The sequence below is a fragment of the Dermacentor variabilis genome, chromosome 2 (assembly GCF_050947875.1).
Source record: "Dermacentor variabilis isolate Ectoservices chromosome 2, ASM5094787v1, whole genome shotgun sequence".
NCBI classification, from domain to species: domain Eukaryota; kingdom Metazoa; phylum Arthropoda; class Arachnida; order Ixodida; family Ixodidae; genus Dermacentor; species Dermacentor variabilis.
Window position 1 is genome coordinate 223,017,097 of NC_134569.1, and position 18,822 is coordinate 223,035,918.

The following is an 18,822-nucleotide window of genomic DNA, read 5'->3' on the forward strand; positions in this document are numbered from 1 at the left end:
GGTAAGCGGCCAGATGATCGCCAGACATTCTTTTTCCGTGATGGTGTAATTGGTCTCGGCTTTAGTAAGCATACGGCTTGCATATGCCACAACATATTCAGGAAACCCTTCTTTGCGCTGTGCTAAGACAGCGCCGCGGCCAACACCGCTGGCATCTGTGTGTACCTCAATAGGTGCCGTTGGATCGTAGTGGCGCAAAATGGGAGGAGACGTCAGCAAACGACGGAGCTTAGTGAACGCCTCGTCGCACTCGGACGACCACGAATGGAGAGGTCCGTTGCTGCCAAGGAGCTTCGTCAGGGGTGATATGACGGCGGCGAAATTGCGAATGAAGCGCCTGAAGTAGGAACACAAACCTACAAAACTGCGCAGTTCTTTGACGGACGTCGGTTTAGGAAATTCAGCTACTGCACGAAGTTTGGCTGGATCGGGGAGGATTCCATCCTTCGAGACGACATAACCTAGTATCATGAGCTGCCGCGCTGCAAATCGGCACTTCTTTAGGTTCAGTTGAAGGCCAGCGTTCGCTAAGCAAGTCAAAACATGCCGTAGGCGTTGAAGGTGCGTGGTGAAGTCAGAGGCAAAAACAACAACGTCGTCGAGATAACATAAGCACGTGTGCCAATTCAAACCGCGGAGGACTGTGTCCATCATGCGTTCAAAAGTTGCTGGCGCATGACAAAGTCCAAACGGCATGACGTTAAATTCGTATAAGCCGTCAGGTGTGACAAAGGCTGTCTTCGGCCTATCGACGTCAGCCATGGGTACTTGCCAATAGCCGGAGCGTAAATCGAGAGATGAAAAGAATTCTGCTCCTTGTAGGCTATCGATGGCGTCATCAATTCGCGGCAGGGGGTATACATCTTTGCGAGTGATCTTGTTCAGGCGGCGATAGTCTACACAGAACCGTACCGAGCCGTCTTTTTTCGTAACAAGGACGACAGGGGATGCCCATGGACTATTCGAGGGTCGGATCACTTCGCGGCGAAGCATATCGTCCACTTGCTCATTAATCACACTACGTTCCGTGGCAGAGACGCGATATGGTCGTTGCCGCAATGGCGGTTGGGAGCCAGTGTCAATATGGTGCGTGCCAGCAGACGCCCGGCCCAAGGAAGGTTGCTCGACATCAAAAGAAGAACGAAATTCTTCTAAGATGCGCAGAAGCTGCGAACGCTGAGGTGGGGTGAGGCCATCGGCAATAGATGAATCGAACACACCTGTGAGCAAAGGGTCGGACGTCGAGAGAGAACCGAGCGTGTTGTAACTGGCGCAGGACGTGTCTTCGGGAACATCCGTAATTTGTACTGCGTCGATCACTTCCACGTGGCCAAGACATTCGCCTTGAAGCAGCATCACAGGGTATGAGAAGGGGTTATAGACAAAAATAGCTGTGGAGCCCTGTTTGACGTTCACAGTCGCAAAAGGCAGCAGCAGACGTTTTCGAGTGTAAAAGCGGCCTGATGGAGAAAGTAGTGCGATGGCGTCAGAGAGGCTGCTGCAATGCATTGATACAATCACTGACGAGTTGGGAGGAACATTGGTGTCGTGCCTGACGAGTAGTTTGTTTGCAAAAGAAGCATTATCGGCAAACGTCATATCTGAGATCGGCGACAGTTCTAGTTCGGCCCGTGCGCAATGAATGACGGCATCGTGGCGGGCGAGAAAGTCCCACCCCAGGATAACTTCGTGGGAGCACGAGGAAATCACAATAAATTCGACGGCGTATACAACGTCCTCGATGAGAACATGAGCGGTGCACGCCGCAATCGGGTGAATACGCTGTGAGCCTGCTGTGCGGAGGGCGAATCCAGCAATGGGCGTCGTAACCTTTCGAAGGAAGCGACAAAGCTTTGCGTCCATAACCGATACAGCGGCTCCGGTATCCACAAGGGCATATGTGCGCACACCGTCAACTAACACGTCTATCACATTGGTCGGGCTACGTTGAGGACTTCCGCGTTTCGACGGCGTCGCAGCCCTTGCCTCATGGACTGCGACAATTAGTTTTCCTCATCGCGAGCTTCGGGACGAGGCCGCATCGGTGATGGGGAGCGTCGGCGTGGAGAAGTTGAGCGGCGGATGTTGGCGGACCGGCGGAATGGTGGTGACGCAGCCCGAGGTTCGTCGTCGTAATAAGGGCGCGGAGAACCCGCCATAGAACTTGGCCCATAAGGTGTAGCGCTAGGTGACTGCACGCGACTACAGTAGCGTGCGACGTGGCCTGCATAGCCGCACGCAAAACTTATTGGTCGATTGTCCGCTGTACGCCACCGAGTCGTTGCGGCAGGTCCCATCCATGTGGAAGGACGCGTTGGACGTGGCGCCTGGCGCAGGCTGTTGTCGGGGCATAGCGAGGACTTCGGCGTACGTGAGAGGTCCCCGTTGAGGGAGTTGTTGAGGCTGGGTGACGACTTCCGCGTAGCTGAGTGGCACAGCCGTCGGGATCTGTTGGGGCCTGGCCATGACTTCGGCGTAGCTGTGAGGCGCAGCCGCAGGAACACGCTGGTGGTGCTCAGGCAAAACCTCGTGCTGTTCTTGCGCTATGACGCGGCGAAGCGGAGGCGCAAAACTTTGCGTAGGCGCGTGTACCGACTGCGGCTGTGCAAAATCCATCAACGAGAGTTGCCGGGCAACTTCCTCGCGGACGAACGCCTTCATTTCTGCGAGCAACGCTGCCTGGGTGGACATGGCAGCCAAACCAGCGAGGTGTTCGTCACGCGGTAGAGATCGACGGGTCAGTGACCGCTGCCTGCGGAGTTCCTCATAGCTCTGGCACAGTGTGATAATTTCAGCCACAGAGCGTGGACTTTTGGCCAGCAACATGTTAAAGGCGTCGTCTTCTATGCCCTTCAGTATGTTTCGGATTCGATCAGACTCCGCAATGGTCGAATCGACTTTCCTGCATAGATCCAGGACATCTTCGATATAACTGGTGAATGTTTCGCCTGGCTGTTGAGCTCGTTCTCGCAAACGTTGCTCGGCACGCAGCTTGCGAACAGCAGGGCGACCAAATACATCGGCGAGGGAAGTCTTAAATTCTGACCATGGGTGCTATGCAGGATGCGCCGAGTTTCTCGTTCACCCGAGTTTTACCCGAGTTTGCTCGACGGCAGTCAGTGAACGGAGATAGCGTGAAACGCGCCGAAGCTGCAGGCAAAAAAATATGTGGACAAAAAGCCGCGTATGACAACATGAGCGCACCCTGCGCGGCACACTGCTTCCACGTTTCAAGCGCAGAAGGCTGCACAACGAAACGCGCCAGCGCCGCGTATTGTTATCAACGGATTATCGCAACCTAGCGATTCCGTGACTGTCCCGCTGTCTGTCTGCACACTTGCCGTGAGCCGCTTGCCACGCCTTTCCCGGGCGCGTCAAGGGCGTGCCTCCTCTTTCTGGTGCTCTTTCTTTCCTCCGTCGAATGCGAACAGGGTACATGCGGTGCATTTTTGCACCTACACTTCCACTCAAACGAATACGTTAAAATACAACAAATAAAATAACGAACATTTTCATTTCTTTAGGTATCTGTTTTTCGTTTTCAATGCTAGAAATTTGTGATGACAAACGGAGATCGAGCAAATTATTAAATTTTGCACTTCTTGCCGCGAGTGGCGACAGTGAGGCGAAAGCTTAGAAGCGGTACATTGAAGCGGGTCGCACGTACAGGAAACTCTATGGCACGCACGAGGGCGTTCATACGGTGATAAGTCGCCTAGGGGCGCTGCAGTGCTATTCTCAATAAAGTCGGTCATGTTCCATGGAGGGTCATGGCCACTCTTTCTCTATTAGGGGAATAGACACGCAGCGCCGCGGTACGGCTGTTCATCGCAGGCGCTTCACTAGGCTATTAAGGCCCCCGCTTTACCAACTAAAAACGACACGACTGTCGTTGCAAAATGGCGGTATGTTATTTTAGTGTGCGTAGTGACGCAGTTCAGTGAAAATGTACCAGTTTATCTTTGTGCGCGAAGCCTCTGCGATACTTTGCGAAAAGTGCGTGCTTCCCAGCGACACAATTCATCGCTTGTCATCGCTTGCCCAGTGAAGGTGCCTCTGAGCGCATGTACGCAGTATATGAGTGTGTTGTGCAGTCGAAGGTGCTTGCGGATTACCTCTGCTGGAGCCAGCAGCGATCGCAGATGGATATCGTAACGACACCGCAGCACTCGCATTTTGGCAGGTGAGGGCTCTTGTGTGCAGTTATGAAATCAGACTTCGAACGGAGAAAGGTGTTGGAACTGTTGAGTGCGCAGTGCTTATGATGAAGAAATGCCATTGCACTGGGTCTAGGAGAGCGAGTGATTCTCGGACGCTGATCTTGTTTACGACGCTGTGGCTCCGTTTCATCACCGATGACAGAGCAGCCATCTCAAACGACTGCTACAATACGCACTCCTCAACATCGTCGTCCCCCTCGGCGCATCGACGCCTTGCAAGCAGCTACAGTGACGTGCCGATAATTATTTACTGTGCGCTACGCGCCACAATGCAGGCAATGAAACCGTGTTGTGGGGCCATCTCAGCCCGAGAAGATGTATGCATAAGCCAGCGTCAGTCAACGCTTTGTTTTTGATAGTGGTGCTCAGTACATCACCGATGACAGTGCGTTGTGCGTGTTTTATGTCGGCGGTCAAGATTGTTGATGCCTCTCAGCTCGACACCGCGTCGCTGTTGCCGGAAGATAAGTTGGGCGTGGCCCAACTGTAGTGGGTGCGCGCACAAGAGTTACACGCCTCGCGGGGGGCGTGACCTCTGGTTTTGATTGACAGGCGAACTCGTGCTAAACTCGTACATCGCGAAACCCCCTCCGAGTTCAACTCGGGAACATGGCGGCGGCAGCAGCAGCCTGTTTCATTGCATCCAGCGGCAGCAAGCGGCAGTATGACCGTCCGGACCCGTTCACCTACATGACCGACGGGGAGTTTCAGCGTCATTTTCGCCTGTCGAAGACATCAATGCGCTGGCTGTGTGACGAGCAAGGCGAAGACTCTCGTCTGCGGAGACAGCGTGGCGGGCTTCATTCGCTCACCGTCGTAGAGCAAGTCATCTGTGCCTTCCGTTTCTACGGGACTGGGAGTTTTCAGGGAAGCGTCGGCGCCGAGCGTTGCATTGGACGCCATCAAACTACTGTTAACCACTGTGTCAGAGATGTGTCTGACGCGCTTATCGATGCGGCAGTGCGTAAGCGGTGGCTAGCTTTCCAGAATACTGCGGCTGAGCGGGCATATATAGAAGAATGCTTCCTACTTCGTGGGAACATTACGAACGTAGTCGGGTGTGTCGACGGAACGTACGTAGGAATTAAGGCGCCTTCAGTGTCAGCGTTACTGTGATTAACATTGAAGCAATGTTTAGACACGCCATATTGCCAAATTTGTCACTTCTCTGTAGCCGACTTAAATTTTATGTTAGCGACATCTCACATGCGGCTGCTTATGATACTAACTTTTTCGCTGGTTGATGACTTTTTGCCGATTGTACTACTTGTCTGTCAGGGTGCCTTCCAAACGGCTCATTTTCTTGGGAAAGAGGTTAATTAAGTACAAATAGATAAATGGATATCACAAATTGTGTGAAGTAACCTATGAATCCTAATCTCATAAAGAACTTGGGGTTCTTCATTGGTGAAGTTACTTAGTATGCACAATGCTGAATTTTGGTTATGCGTAATCTATCGGCCGCACTATGAAACAGCGAGGCATTGCACAATTTGTTGCAGCGCGAGATGTGGATGTTGCACCAAGCCGGTTGTGCCTATGCACGTGTGGCGAAATGAAAATGCATTGAGAATCTTAGTGTGTTGGCTTGCATGAAGAGAATACTTCAGATTGTTTGCTCTGTTCACTGTCGATGCATGTGCCAGAGGTTCAGTGTATCTTCTTTTTTTGGGGGGGGCGGCGTTATTCTGGATAGATAAATTGTATATTTTCGTCTCATAACGGGGCTCTAATTCTTAAGCTGTAGAGCAACGCACATCCAATGCTCTGCAGTACTCTCGGTACTTGAAGATGTCATGAACCACCAAGGCAAAATTACATATCGGGAGAAATGTGGTGCAGATGCCAATGAAAAGTGGGTCTTTAACCCACCATGATAAAAATCAAAATTGCCGAGCAAATAGACCATTTGTACAGCTATAGAGCAATGATTACACAAAACGTGATATGCTCAAACGAGTAAATGCTCGCCGCAGTGCCAAAGTAGGATGAGCGACATGCAGCATATATTGGCATTGAACATGTCTCGTAACCGTTATTTTTATTGTAAGCCCTCACTGTCTCACCTTTCCCTTCGGCACTCCCTTTGCTGAAACGTGGCACTGTCTTTCCATTGGTGTCATGATGATAATGGTAACGGCAGCAGCAAAGCTGGTTAATGCTTGCCCCTTTGATTCCTGTGAGTTTAGTGGTAAAGAATATGGCACGTGCGTACATACACCTGCGCTGCAAAATTTAACACTTGTGATTTTTTGGAGAGCTAATTTGTGTTAAGAAATTTCAAAGATGTGCACCATTGTGGCCTAATAACTAGAGCATTGGTGAGGTTGAACACTGGGTGTATTGGTATGGAAGCTTGAAGTTTAATTGCACAACAATTCGATGGGACACAAAGGAGAAAAATACACAGCAGAATGCTCTGCTGTGTGTGTTACTCTTCTTTGTGTGCCGTTGAATTGTGCGATCCAACTTCAAATATAGCATTCGGCTTCTTTAGTGCAGGACCGAGGAAGTGTGAGCTATTCGACATGCCAGTGCCTTGCCACACAATTATGGAAGTCGGAAGGTTTGCAAACAAAGCTTTGCTTTCAAATCCACCTGCTCATGTAATACAAGCACTGATTGAAAGAACCATCATACAAAAATAATGGTGAAATCAATGGCCTGTGAAAAGTGTAATTTGTATATTGACGCTGTTGACATAATAGGTGCCATACCGGCCTCAAAATTGTACTGGACAGAGCAGTTTGTATCCTATGTGAAGCACAACCTCCCATTACATGCTGTGCAGATAACCAAGCTCAGTTTGTTTTGACGTGCTACACAATATTCACTGTAATCTGTTTTTGATTCTAAAAAAGTGCCAAACACCACCTCTTCTTCAAGAACGTCATGGGAATATTTGGCGAGACCTTTTTACAGCCCCTCATAATGGAAGTGTGGCCAGCCAGCTTTGCTGGGATGCCTTTATAGATTTCTGCTCCTGATCATTGTGTGCTATCAAGTTGCAGAAGTCTATGCAACTGGTGCAAGGCATTACGTGTTTCTATAGCGGGATGCAACTTTAGGAGGCTGCGGAATCTGCACTTTAAGGCAGGTGAACACAAGCTTGCACCAATGGGCACGCACTCTAGACTGACATCGTGCCGCCGGACGGACTAATACCTGCTCGTTGGAGAGGGACTATTTCTTTAGATGTGGAGGCCATCAGCTGCTGCGCTTTGGTCATCTGGGCGGGGCCTCTCTTGTCTTCTGAAGTTTTATCCGACTGTAAAGGATGCTGCTTTTCATACAACACAAAAGGACAAAGTGTACAATTATTTGGCCTATGAAATGGATACATCAGAAGTGTGCTATGGAAGGGCTTAAGATGTGTGAAATATAGTACATGCAATTATAAGACAATGTTAAAGAATATGTGGTATCGAACATGCATGTAATGGCACATTTGAATTGGGGAGTGTTGCAGTCGTATGCACAGTCTATAGGTGATAGCATTATTAAGGTCCTGCTGTTTCCTGTCTTCATTGTGAATTACACACACCGTTCATCTTGTGGCTAATCAACACACACTGTATTCTTGCACATAGAAAGAACAAACAGCACAATGTGTATGCTGCATTAGTGTATTTTTTATTTACATGGTCCAAGAGTGGCACAGGTTGTCTTAGGTTTTTGCCTATTTTGAAGGGACACCAAGTGCATGTTACAAGTCTCCTAATATGCACAGCACAATGTTTGCTGCAATAATTTTATTCTTGTTCTTGAATAATAAACAAAATATTAAACTGCAGCTCCTTTATAAGGTGCCTTTTGTGGTTTCAACAGGAGAGCAGTGAAGGCACCAATAGTACTGTTGCAGAGCAGCCCTTTGGACCTCTGCCACACTCTCAAGAGCACGTGCCTGGCGCTCACCTACTGCCACCAGGCAGTTGAGTGCCTCCAGCAGCAGAATGTTTTGCTGCAAAAAAAGTGTATTGGAATGAATCAGCCGCATACAAACCATTATTTACAAAGAAAAGTGCTCGTTGCACTATTAGTACTAAGTGCCCTTAACTGTGGAAACCTTTATGTAGTATGCATAATAAAACAATGTGTCGGGACAACGTTGCTTTATTTTTCATCACTGGGGTTTTTTTCAGAGCCAATTGTCATGTTGATTAGTGTGCCAGCAGCTGAGGTGGCCCCGCACCTTCACGAGTCTCTGCTGTCGGCACCACAAACCTATTTTAGTTCGCTGCAGAACAAATGCCTCACCCTACAATCCCGTCTTATACGAGCTGATTGCATCCTATGCCTACAAACATCATATTTTTGTCCCATTACGCAATTTTTTGCCATCCTCGGCTGTAGTTCTCTCTCCTTGACATCCATTCTGTCATGCTTATGTAATCACCTGTTATGAATTGGCAACAAGTGATTGAAGACATGCATGGCCTGCCTGCCGATTCCATTTTTTTTTCTTAATCTCAGCTAGCATATCAGTTCCCACGGTTTACTACGCCACTGTATTCCTGCCTTAATGCTATCCCTAACAATTTTTGTTACTTCGCTTTCTCCACAGTCCTCGACTTCTCAAGTTCCTTTGTTAACCTCCAGGTTTATGTCCCATATTGCATAACCGGTAAAATGGAATGATTCTAAACTTTTTTTCAAGGATATCGGTAATTGGCGATCACGATTCGGTAATGCTTTCCGTGTGTTGTTCAACCCATGAAATTTTTGCATAAGTTTCCTGCTTTATATCAGTACCTGCTATTGATATTTCACTTGCATAAAGATACTCTTCCGTAGACTCTGCGGGCTTAATGTTACTCATGAATTTCTGTTCTCTCACCAAGTTAGTGAAGGTTACCTTCATCTTTTCCATATTTTCGCGGGCCCACTTGCATGTAAAAGCACAAACACTCATTGGTTCTCACTGCCTTCTTTAAACTGCTGGACATTCAGTTCGTTACTACGAAAGTGACTTAATCCGTGCACTCTTATTATGCTAAATATGAAACAGTAGAAATATACTTATCTGCAGTTTGTCGATGTCTCCTTCACTGTGTTGGTAGCGAGATCTATCGTCGCTACCACCTCCTTGTCGCATCGTAGCTATATAGGCTGTCTTCCTTTTGCACACACTATGTAATATTCGTGACGCTCGCAGTCACGCAGATTGGAGGAGCTCGGCGCACTCGCAGAAGCAACACCGGACAAGTTGTTTCTTCAGCACTGCGTCGTGAACAGTAGGTGCGCGTTGCGATCTGTAAAATCGCCGAAGCTATTGGGAGTCTTACGGGGTGCACGGAAAGATTGCTGACGGAGGAACAGAACTATCCAAGAAATAGTGGTCATCGTCGAGCCTGATCACTAAGTCGCGCACTGCAAGCTCGTTGTACGAGTTTGTTTACACTGGGCCTCTTCGATGTTTAGCCGCCATGCTCGCCCGGTGAATGGATGTGATGACGCCACCACAGCGTTCCCTCGCGGTATAATGCGAAGCGTACTAAATTACAAATTAGTCTAATGCACATTCAGTGTACATGTTGTAAGCTTTAAAATGCTTCTAAACCACGATAAACTAACTAATAATATTGTACTAAATGCGTTTGTTTTATAACTCGCTTGTGCATGTAATGTACTCGGTGGAACGACAAACAAGTGAAAGAAGGCACGACCATGCACCGACGGTATGATCACGTGAGCCCCAGTTTGTCGACCGCCCAGAAGGCAACGCCCAAGGAACGATAGCCAGCCAGAGTGAATCTAGATAAACCAATGAAGCTGGACGCTTGTCGAAAGATAAACTGTGTCTCGGTACCATTCGTGCTTTCATCTTGGGGTGTCGCCAGAGCTCGTGAAGATCCCGAGTTTCGCCAAACTCGGCGCATCCTGCATAGCACCCCATGTCTGGAACTCTGCTTGATGGTTGTTATACCACAGGCTGGCCACTCCAGCGAGGTAGAACAGAACATGGCTCAATTTGGCTGCTTCATCCCACTTGTTATGGTCGCCTACCCTGTCGTACGCCGTGAGCCATTCGTCCACGTCGGTGTCGTCCGCTCCAGTGTAGATAGGAGGGTCGCGATGACGAGGCACCCCGGGACACGCAGTGGGTGCAGGAGGAGGCGTTTGCTGGGAGGCGTCTTGGGGCATGGTAGATGGTAGGGTACGAGACCGGAGTTCCAGGATGATCGTCTGACGTTACCCAGCACCTCCACCAATTCTAAAGGTGTTTATTTGGCAGAGCTCGGGAGCAGCGCAACGTCGACGGGCAGGGCAGTCACAGCTTCCAAGCACGAGAGCCGTTGCTGAGCAGGAGCGCTCGATCCACTAGCGTTTAGAGCCAGTAGCGCTGAACCCACTAGCGTCTCTTCTACAATCTCTTCGCTACAATATATATATATATATATATATATATACATATATATATATATATATATATATATATATATATATATATATATATATATATATATATATATATATATTAAAGCTGTTTGCAGTGCTCCGAAAACAGCACAATTCTAGAAACTAGGTCATCAGTGAGACCAATTCCTGGGACGGAACCGAATTGTTGCCATAAACTTTTAGTTTTTAGAAATAATGCAGGAATGCTCAAAGTATGGTTCAAGGTGAACCGGCCGTACTAATGGTCAATTCTTCTATTCCTCATTCTCATGATGATTTAACCGCCGTAACTGACAGCTATGCGCAGACGCCACTCTTCCAAATTTCATGCGCGATTTTATGTTTTCCCTTTCCGCCCCCCAAAAAAAACTGCAAGAAGGAAGACGAGTTGAGTTACCAGTCGATGTGTGTAACCTACTTCTGTTCTACAAACAGGAACGACTGTTTCCTTTCGTCTCACACTAACAGATCGGCAGACGCTCTTTTCCTCGTGCTGAACTGGGCCAAAAAAGCAATGGAAGGTTGCAGCGATTCAAGTTTATGGAAGTCTCCGAGTTATTGCTCGAAGTGTAGAGCCCGGCTTTGTTCAACAACAAGATCTAGTGTTCGCTCTCGAATCACACAATGTTTTCCTTCCTGATTATCATTGCCGAATGCCACATTTGTGCACACAAAAACTGTTTTATTGAGGGCGCCGCCATTTTGTGATTATAGCGCCATCTATCGTCCGGTATCGTATGTGGTATCGCGCTGGAGGGGCACTGTGACGACGAGCGGAAAGTTTTTGCGCTTTCCTGAGAGGCACCAACCAGCTTAAGCAGCTGGGAAATTTATTAGTGTGTCGTTAATACGCTGTGAGCTTCGATATGGCCGCAATATCGACCGGCGATAGGCCTAGAGACGCTACCACAGCTCTGCCCCAGATCAATGTAGGAGGTGGTCAAGTCTGAGCATTGTCGATACGTAACACGCATGTAACGTAGCATTATCGGACTATATTAAGGTATCACTGAGGTTAAAACAATCACAGGTGATTGTCTGATTGCAATGCGGTGTCCCACATCAGCGTAACATCCCAATCCAGGTAACTAGCGAAGCTCCGAGGAAACGCGTTTTGCTAGCTTTCGGGCTCCTTAAATTTACAGGGTACGATTTTCTAAGCATTCGCTTGCCTGGCGCTTGATCATCAAGCTTTACAAAATAAGGAAGGAACTGCAATATACCCTGACCGGAACGGCGTTTAACGTGGATAAAGCGACTCGATAGCAGTGGCCGCCATCAACCAGAGGCCCACGACGCGTTGAAATATGCAGACTCCTATGTGTTGAGCGGTGCCTGCGCAAGGGCACCTCACCGACTCGAGAGAGCTGAAAAACGAACCACTTTCTGCAATAGCAACTTTATTTTATAAAGTAATACAGGCTCGTGATGAGCGGCGTCGGCCAGGCAGCTTGCCGACGAGATTCGGAAGCGCAGGAGAGCCCATGGGCGGCCTGCGCTTCCTAACTAAGGGCGACCGGCACCACAGTAAGCATGGCTTTTGTTGCAGAAAAAAGAACACGCATCACGTTACTTCGTATAGGGACGTACTGTTGTCATAATTCGTCCACGTGAACTTCTACCAGGACGTTGGCTGCCAAGCATCACAATAATAGTACACATTTCAACAAAATGTGCATTTACGAAGAGATAGTTGACTTCGTCCCTTCGCAATATAGTTGACAGACTTAAGTACGCATCTTTATTTTATATCCCAGTTTTAGCATGGGTGCCGTGTTCATCGCTGCGCACTCACTGGAAACAAAATGTTTTGTACATTCATGCGACGAGGCTTATGGCATCGGTTCCTTTTTGTGCGTGGTTGCAAAGTAAACCCAACGTTTGTTTGTAACCACAGCGACGGAGTCCACGGTGCCACCGCTCTTGAAGATGCGCACTTCACATTTGCTTCCGAAGGTTACTTTGGCAACCGAATACAGGACAGCAGGGGCGCTATAACGCAAAGCTATTCCAAACTTTTCTATTCCACCTGTGCCATCAGCCCTGCACGATTGGTCAAAAAATTTTCAAGCCACCACTGCGCCTGTTTGTCACGCAATGTCACGAAAACCGCAAAAACTGATATGTGCGCACTGATTATGCATGATTATACCGAACGAAAGAAAAATAATTTCTAATTCGACGCCTTTTCAACTATTAGCAAAAAAGGGCGTCGTCTGACGAATTGCTATTGATCAAACGGTTTCGGGTTACAGCTTCTTTACCTGTATGTCATGGGACATCGCAAAACCACAAAAACTCACCGCGTCAAAATGACGTGTACGTGTTAATGACGCACTATTATGCCGAACAAGACTGAAAGTTTTTCTGAATAGCCTGAGACTGGCCTGTTCCAAAAGAGATAGACGATCGCTGCCCGCCGATCGCTGCGGCACTGGCAACTCGAAGCTGCCGGGGAGCATACATTTATTTGCGTATATTGAATAATTTTCCGGGAAATATAAGGTTATCAAGACTTTTCGGCACGTATGCGACATCGCCCGCGGGCGACTCTACTTTGCTGAGGATCCGTTTTTTAACTGCTTTTTTAACTTTCCGTTGCACGCCACCACGTTTTCAACCCGCCACCGCACGCTAAGTAAGGGGAAACGGACCAATCGCAGGCGCCGGCACCACCCTCCTCATTTGGCTATCTACTTTGATTGCGCTGGCTCAGCCTCATCGAAACTTTCTCCACTTGACTGTGCTCGTCGCCTCTTCTCAGCTAATTAGACAAGGACAACTTCTCAATGTAGGCAATGCTAATCGCTTTGAAAGCAAGCAAAAGTTACATTCTACAAACGAGAAGCACGTTTGACTGTTTTTCAAAGAAGCTGTGGGCTACCGCCCGATGCTTGCGTCAGGGGCTACGTAAAGTTGACATCAGGAAATTGGAATAAGAACAGGTTAGAATAGTTTTACGTTATAAGGCTGCAGTTGCCCATTGAGTCTGGGTCGTGGCGTCGCAGGACTCACGGACGCAACACATTAGAATCGGAATTATTCGCAGTGATACTGCTACCACTCCCAGATGCCTCTGGAGGAAACGACGATCCGCATATAAAAGCACGAGGAGTAGAGCGGTGCGGCGCGCCGGTTCGAGGCTACGTTCCTCCTCGCCGATAAAACGGTTAATACACATAAAATCGCCGAAGCAGGTTACTAGCGCTATTCTCAATAAAATCCTTGAAGTCAAAGCGTTAAGGTCACGTTTCTCAGTAGTGGAATTAGCATGTATTTTGATGGACCGGCCTGCCAACGCAGTGTCGCTTACGCGCTTTGCCGGCACGTTAGCTACCATTAGCTACCATATCTTCTGCAGAGCCGGAACGACCGTATGGGAGAGCGACGACCAACACGTGTACTTCGAGGACTTCCCGGCAGAGCGGCTGTTCTTCCTGGTCAGCTGCTTCCGCCAGTGCAACTACAAGCCCGGAATGCGCCAGCGGTTGCACTGCAACCAGCTCCTGCCGAGGCTGCCGGACTTCGACGTTGTTTTCGGCTGCAAGGCGGGAGACCGCATGTTCGTCGGAAACAACCAATTGTGGAAGCAGCGCGCAGCGATTGAGATGTGCCGCAACAACGGCAGCTCCTGCGACACGTGATTCTTGAAGATTTTGACACGTGTGCGCCTTCATTTTTTTTTAGTCATAGCTACGCTAATATTTTACTTTTGCTTTCTATCAGTGAAATTTGGATATTTTCTTATTGCATGACATCTGTTCTACGCGCCTGCGCGTTTCTACAATGTCCAGTTACGGGACCCGCCATTGACAAGAATGAATGGACATGAATTTTACCAAGTGATGATCATGCGCCAGACATACGGCGTGTGCCAAAAACTGCAACGCTGTGCCAAAACTGCATTTGCAGATTACTTATTGAACGCCTCACGTTACATGTGATCATTCTTGCTCTTTTTTTACACGAAATGAATTGCGCCGATGCGTGAGCTCCTAAGTATACAAAGCTTGAAAAAGACGCATTGCTCATGTATTCTCTCGTTAGCCTTGTGTGGAATAGCTTCGAATATGAAGCACACGACGCTGTGCATGCCCGTGTCATAAAACGATTATACGCGAACGTACTCTACCTACTTCTATAAAGGAGGGGTTATGTCGATGGAAGTAGCATATATTTAACGAGAACTTAATGTTCCGTTGCTCCTCGGCATTTCACGCGTGATTTCACTGTTTTCGCGTCACAGGTAAGGACCAACATTCACTATGGTTGTTTTTATTGAACTTCACGGATTGTAACTAATAGCTATGTACTCATGTGGAGAGAAGTCGGAGAAAATGCAAGGGCGGAATGTATTTGTTAAGTCGCTTACACTGACATTGTAAGTGCGGGTATTAGTAACTTGCTCCAGCAACAAAATATTCTTGCCCTTCTTTGTTCAGTGCATGCACTGAATCATGTCGATGAAATGAGTGCAACAAAGGCATGGGCAAGTTTTGTGGCGTGCAGCTTTCTGGAAAGAATTGCAGCCGCCTTTAATATCTTTGGCCGAGTGCCGTCGCCTAAGAACTTTGCGTCACCAAGTCAGTATAGCTTTGTCAGAATAGCTTCCCAGAGTAATCAGTTTTTTTTTCATTTCATGTATCGTTTTTATATTCACCGTTTTGTCACAATAGGGGCATTTTGGAGACATATTGCTGTCTACTGCGTGGCCACGTGCGCTCGCTATGTTGCGATGAGGCGCTATAGCCTAAACAAACCCAAGCCCACCAATGGCTGTGGGCTGGTAAATACGAGCTAATCTTTACACCTTCTCATAAACCTACCAGGACAAATGCCACATGGAGATTTCATACGCTGTTATGCTGTACGCGCAGTCGGATAATTGTTTTTTTTTTCATTCTTAACGTGAATCTCCGATTTGACCAACTGTGCGGGCACCCGGAGCGGGATCATTTGTTCTTCTAAAAACAGATGTGAGTTTGTAGTTTTATGTTTGACTACCTCGTGTTTTTGTTGTTTCTTTCGATTTAGAACATTCATGATTGCCCAAATAAAACATCTGAGAGAGTGCACTTGATGCGGCCTTTGTTCAGTCATCCTTAGCCTACTCGCCTGACTGTAAATCCTGCGACACTTATCAGCCTCCTCATCTGTACACTGTTGCACCAGGCACGTGTATTCAAACTTTACGGCTTCCTATGTGGCGGAAGGACATTCTGAAATGTGTAGGGAGTCATTGGTGAATTATATAGTGTGGAAAGCGTGTTGCAGGCGTTTCAGTGCTTGTCTACTCTGGAGGAGCAGGAGTGGTGGCTGGTATTGTATTAGAGCCATTTTTATTGATAATGTTCATTTTGTTTTACCTACAGTCGTACAGCAGTCATGCAGTCCACTGGCGAGTAAATGTAGTAATGTAGGCAAGGAACAATGCAAGTGAGAAGACCTTGTCTTGCGAATGGTGTATGAACCTGAATAGCGTTATGGTTAGAAAAATAAACGTCGATAGAGCAGAAGGTAAAACGAGTTGTAATAGATTCGCTATCGTCCGCGTTTCGTTTTTTTTCCTTTATGGTGGCGGAGGCCCGGTGTGTCGTCGTCGACGCTGTTTCACTTGCTTCGTTCTTTTCTCTTAAGTGTCCCAGATGAGCAAGCATTAACGAGAATAATTTCTCCCTCCGCTATGACGCGCTCCTCTTGAAATAAGGTTTTCTCTTCAGCTAGACCAGGTCTGGGCCGTCCAGGTAGCCGAGGACGCCGCTGAGACCCAGGGGATCTCGGCTGTCTGCTAGGCCGAGGGAGGCTGCGTCCGCCCCCGTGATTGCCGGCATCAGTAAAAGTTGTCTGTCTCTCTCTTCAGCAACCTCCTGCCACTCGATTCGCCTATTCCGCTTAGGCGGTTTATCATCAAAGCGGATCACGACAATCCTCGTCGTACATTTTCGCCGAGGTCCGTAGTCTGTCTGGTCTCGTCTGTGCGTAAAAAAAGTTATATACGTCCAATGGTAGTATTCAACAAGGGTCCCGAAGCCAAATAGTCAAATGATCTACCCATTAGTCCAACGACGCCTACAAGGACCAGGTGAACAACAGCCCCGCTGCCCTCCTCCATAGTGGCAGGTCGCTCTTGACATGATTAGCGCTTGAATTCGGTTATATATCGGCAATCTTAAAGCAATAGCACTCTTTTGATTATTCGAGCACTTTCCCGGAGCTACTTATCTAGCTCTACATCTCTGAATATTTGTATATTTCTACGTAACCGTTTCCTCGCCTACCTGGGTCACTTGGTAATCCGTGGCGGAAGGGTTAGCGCATTGGGCTGCTGTGCTGAGGTAACAAAGTTTGAAAGGAACCATTGGACCAACTTAGGTCACTGAGGAAGTGGCAATGTGCACATATAAGCCGCTGTTCAACGAACACCTTTCAGGTAGACATGGGTCAGCGTAGACGCGGGACTGGGTGGTTACCGCTGTTCAGTGACACTGACGCCGACTTGGAGCACTGGGTGTGTGCCACCCGGTCCGTGCTGGCCTTCAGTGGACCTCTTCGCTGCCAACTTGAGTCACTGTGTATGTGCCGGTAGGTGTGTGCCGCGCTTTAATGAGTGCGTTTGACGGCACCTTGTGCAACTAGGCATGTAAAACTGGGAACGTGCCAATATAGTATGATTAAAAAGATCCCTTAAATTTGTCCGATGCGGAGCGGAAATGAATCCACGTCACAACGGTTCATCGAGGACAGCAACTCGACGCATTAGCACGCTGTGCCACACATGCACTGAGTATGTGCCGCTTTGAATGAACGCCTCTACCGCCAACGCTCTAGTGAGCTGCGCCATGAATGCACTGGGTATGTGTCGCTCTTCAATGAGCCCCTCGCCAACTTGAGTCACTGAGTGTTTGGCACTGAGTGCGCGCGAAGCGAGGGAATAACTCAATGTTCGCATGCGCAAGCGCGGCATGCATCTGTGAGTCCACGCACAGGCTTCGTGGCGGCGGCGCTTGATGGCGCCTAGTTTTCTTAGGCAAGTCCGAAAGAGTAGTCCCGCTACAGTACGCGGTTCATACATAATTCGTTTTAACGATGCCAATACGTTGTGTCGCTATATTGATTCGTCGTTGCCATGTGATCCTTGTCGCCTTGGTGCGGTAGTTGTCGTCGTCGTCGTCACTCTATCCTCACTGCTATTATGTCGTCATGCTGCTGTCATCGTGCCATCGCCTTGCCGCGGTCGTCATACTCGCACAATAGGGGGTATCAGGCGGGCATGTTCGGACGTCTGGCAACACTTTGCAAAGCCGCAAGCGAGGTTGAGTAACCAGCCAACGGCTAAATGTCTTGCATAACATTGATTCTTACATCACGTGTGATTCGCATATTTTTGAGTCTCCCTGTCCGACAACACTCAGTAGTATGTATACATGTGGTGGGCTCACCGGCCTCATCTTTTTTTGCTCTTCAAGGCATCGGGAGTCTTCATGTCTTACAAAACATAGATCGGTCATCCTGAAACAGTTACCCAAGGTGAATTAACCTTTCTTGTCATCCCCTTTTTTTCCCTTACCTTTTCTACCCTAGCTACCCACTGTGTAGAGTTGCCAAGCGTGTGATCAGGGTGAACTGTTTCTCTTTCAGGTACTTTATTCTCTCTATCTGTTTTGAGAACTTGATCCTTCTTCCCTCTTCTCTGTGCAGTTTACTGTGCTACGGAAGCATTCTTTAGAATTCACCTTGTCGTGGCGCCTGTGGCTGTTAACCTTCCTGCCTATTCTTTGCACGCGATAACGTTTTACCTCAAGGCAATTTCTCTGTATTGATGTATGGTCGTTTATTTAGATAAACATTGTCTAAAATAAAAGGGTCAAAAACAGTTGCGACTGTCTGACAAATGTCTCCTCCCCCCTCTATGCGTACATTGCTCAGAGGCGGAAAGCAACAAGAACACAGTGAAAGAATACAAAAACATCCAGAAGAATGAAAATCATTGCAAGATATTAAGAAATGGTAAGAGAAAAGTCACAAGTAGTATGCAATTGGGACATCCATTATTCTCAGCAATGCGGAACAATCAGCAATAATTCTGACACACAACGACGTTGTGGAGAAGTGCCGTAGTTTATACTATAAATGACAATCTAGCTGGGACCAATACCATGGCGCACGCGTTGGACTCCATTGTGGCGTCTACTTCGCTCTGAAG

General features: G+C 48.0%; 1 protein-coding gene across 1 annotated transcript in view; it reads left to right on the forward strand.

The window, feature by feature from the left end:
- The window catches only part of LOC142573127 (uncharacterized), a 75,249-nt gene extending 59,555 nt beyond the window's left edge, over positions 1–15,694 (forward strand). The window contains exon 7 of the mRNA XM_075682652.1: positions 13,981–15,694. Coding sequence (XP_075538767.1) covers positions 13,981–14,263 — 283 coding nt within the window. The 3' untranslated portion in view covers positions 14,264–15,694. The remainder of the gene's footprint in view (positions 1–13,980) is intronic.
- Positions 15,695–18,822: the final 3,128 nt, after the last annotated feature.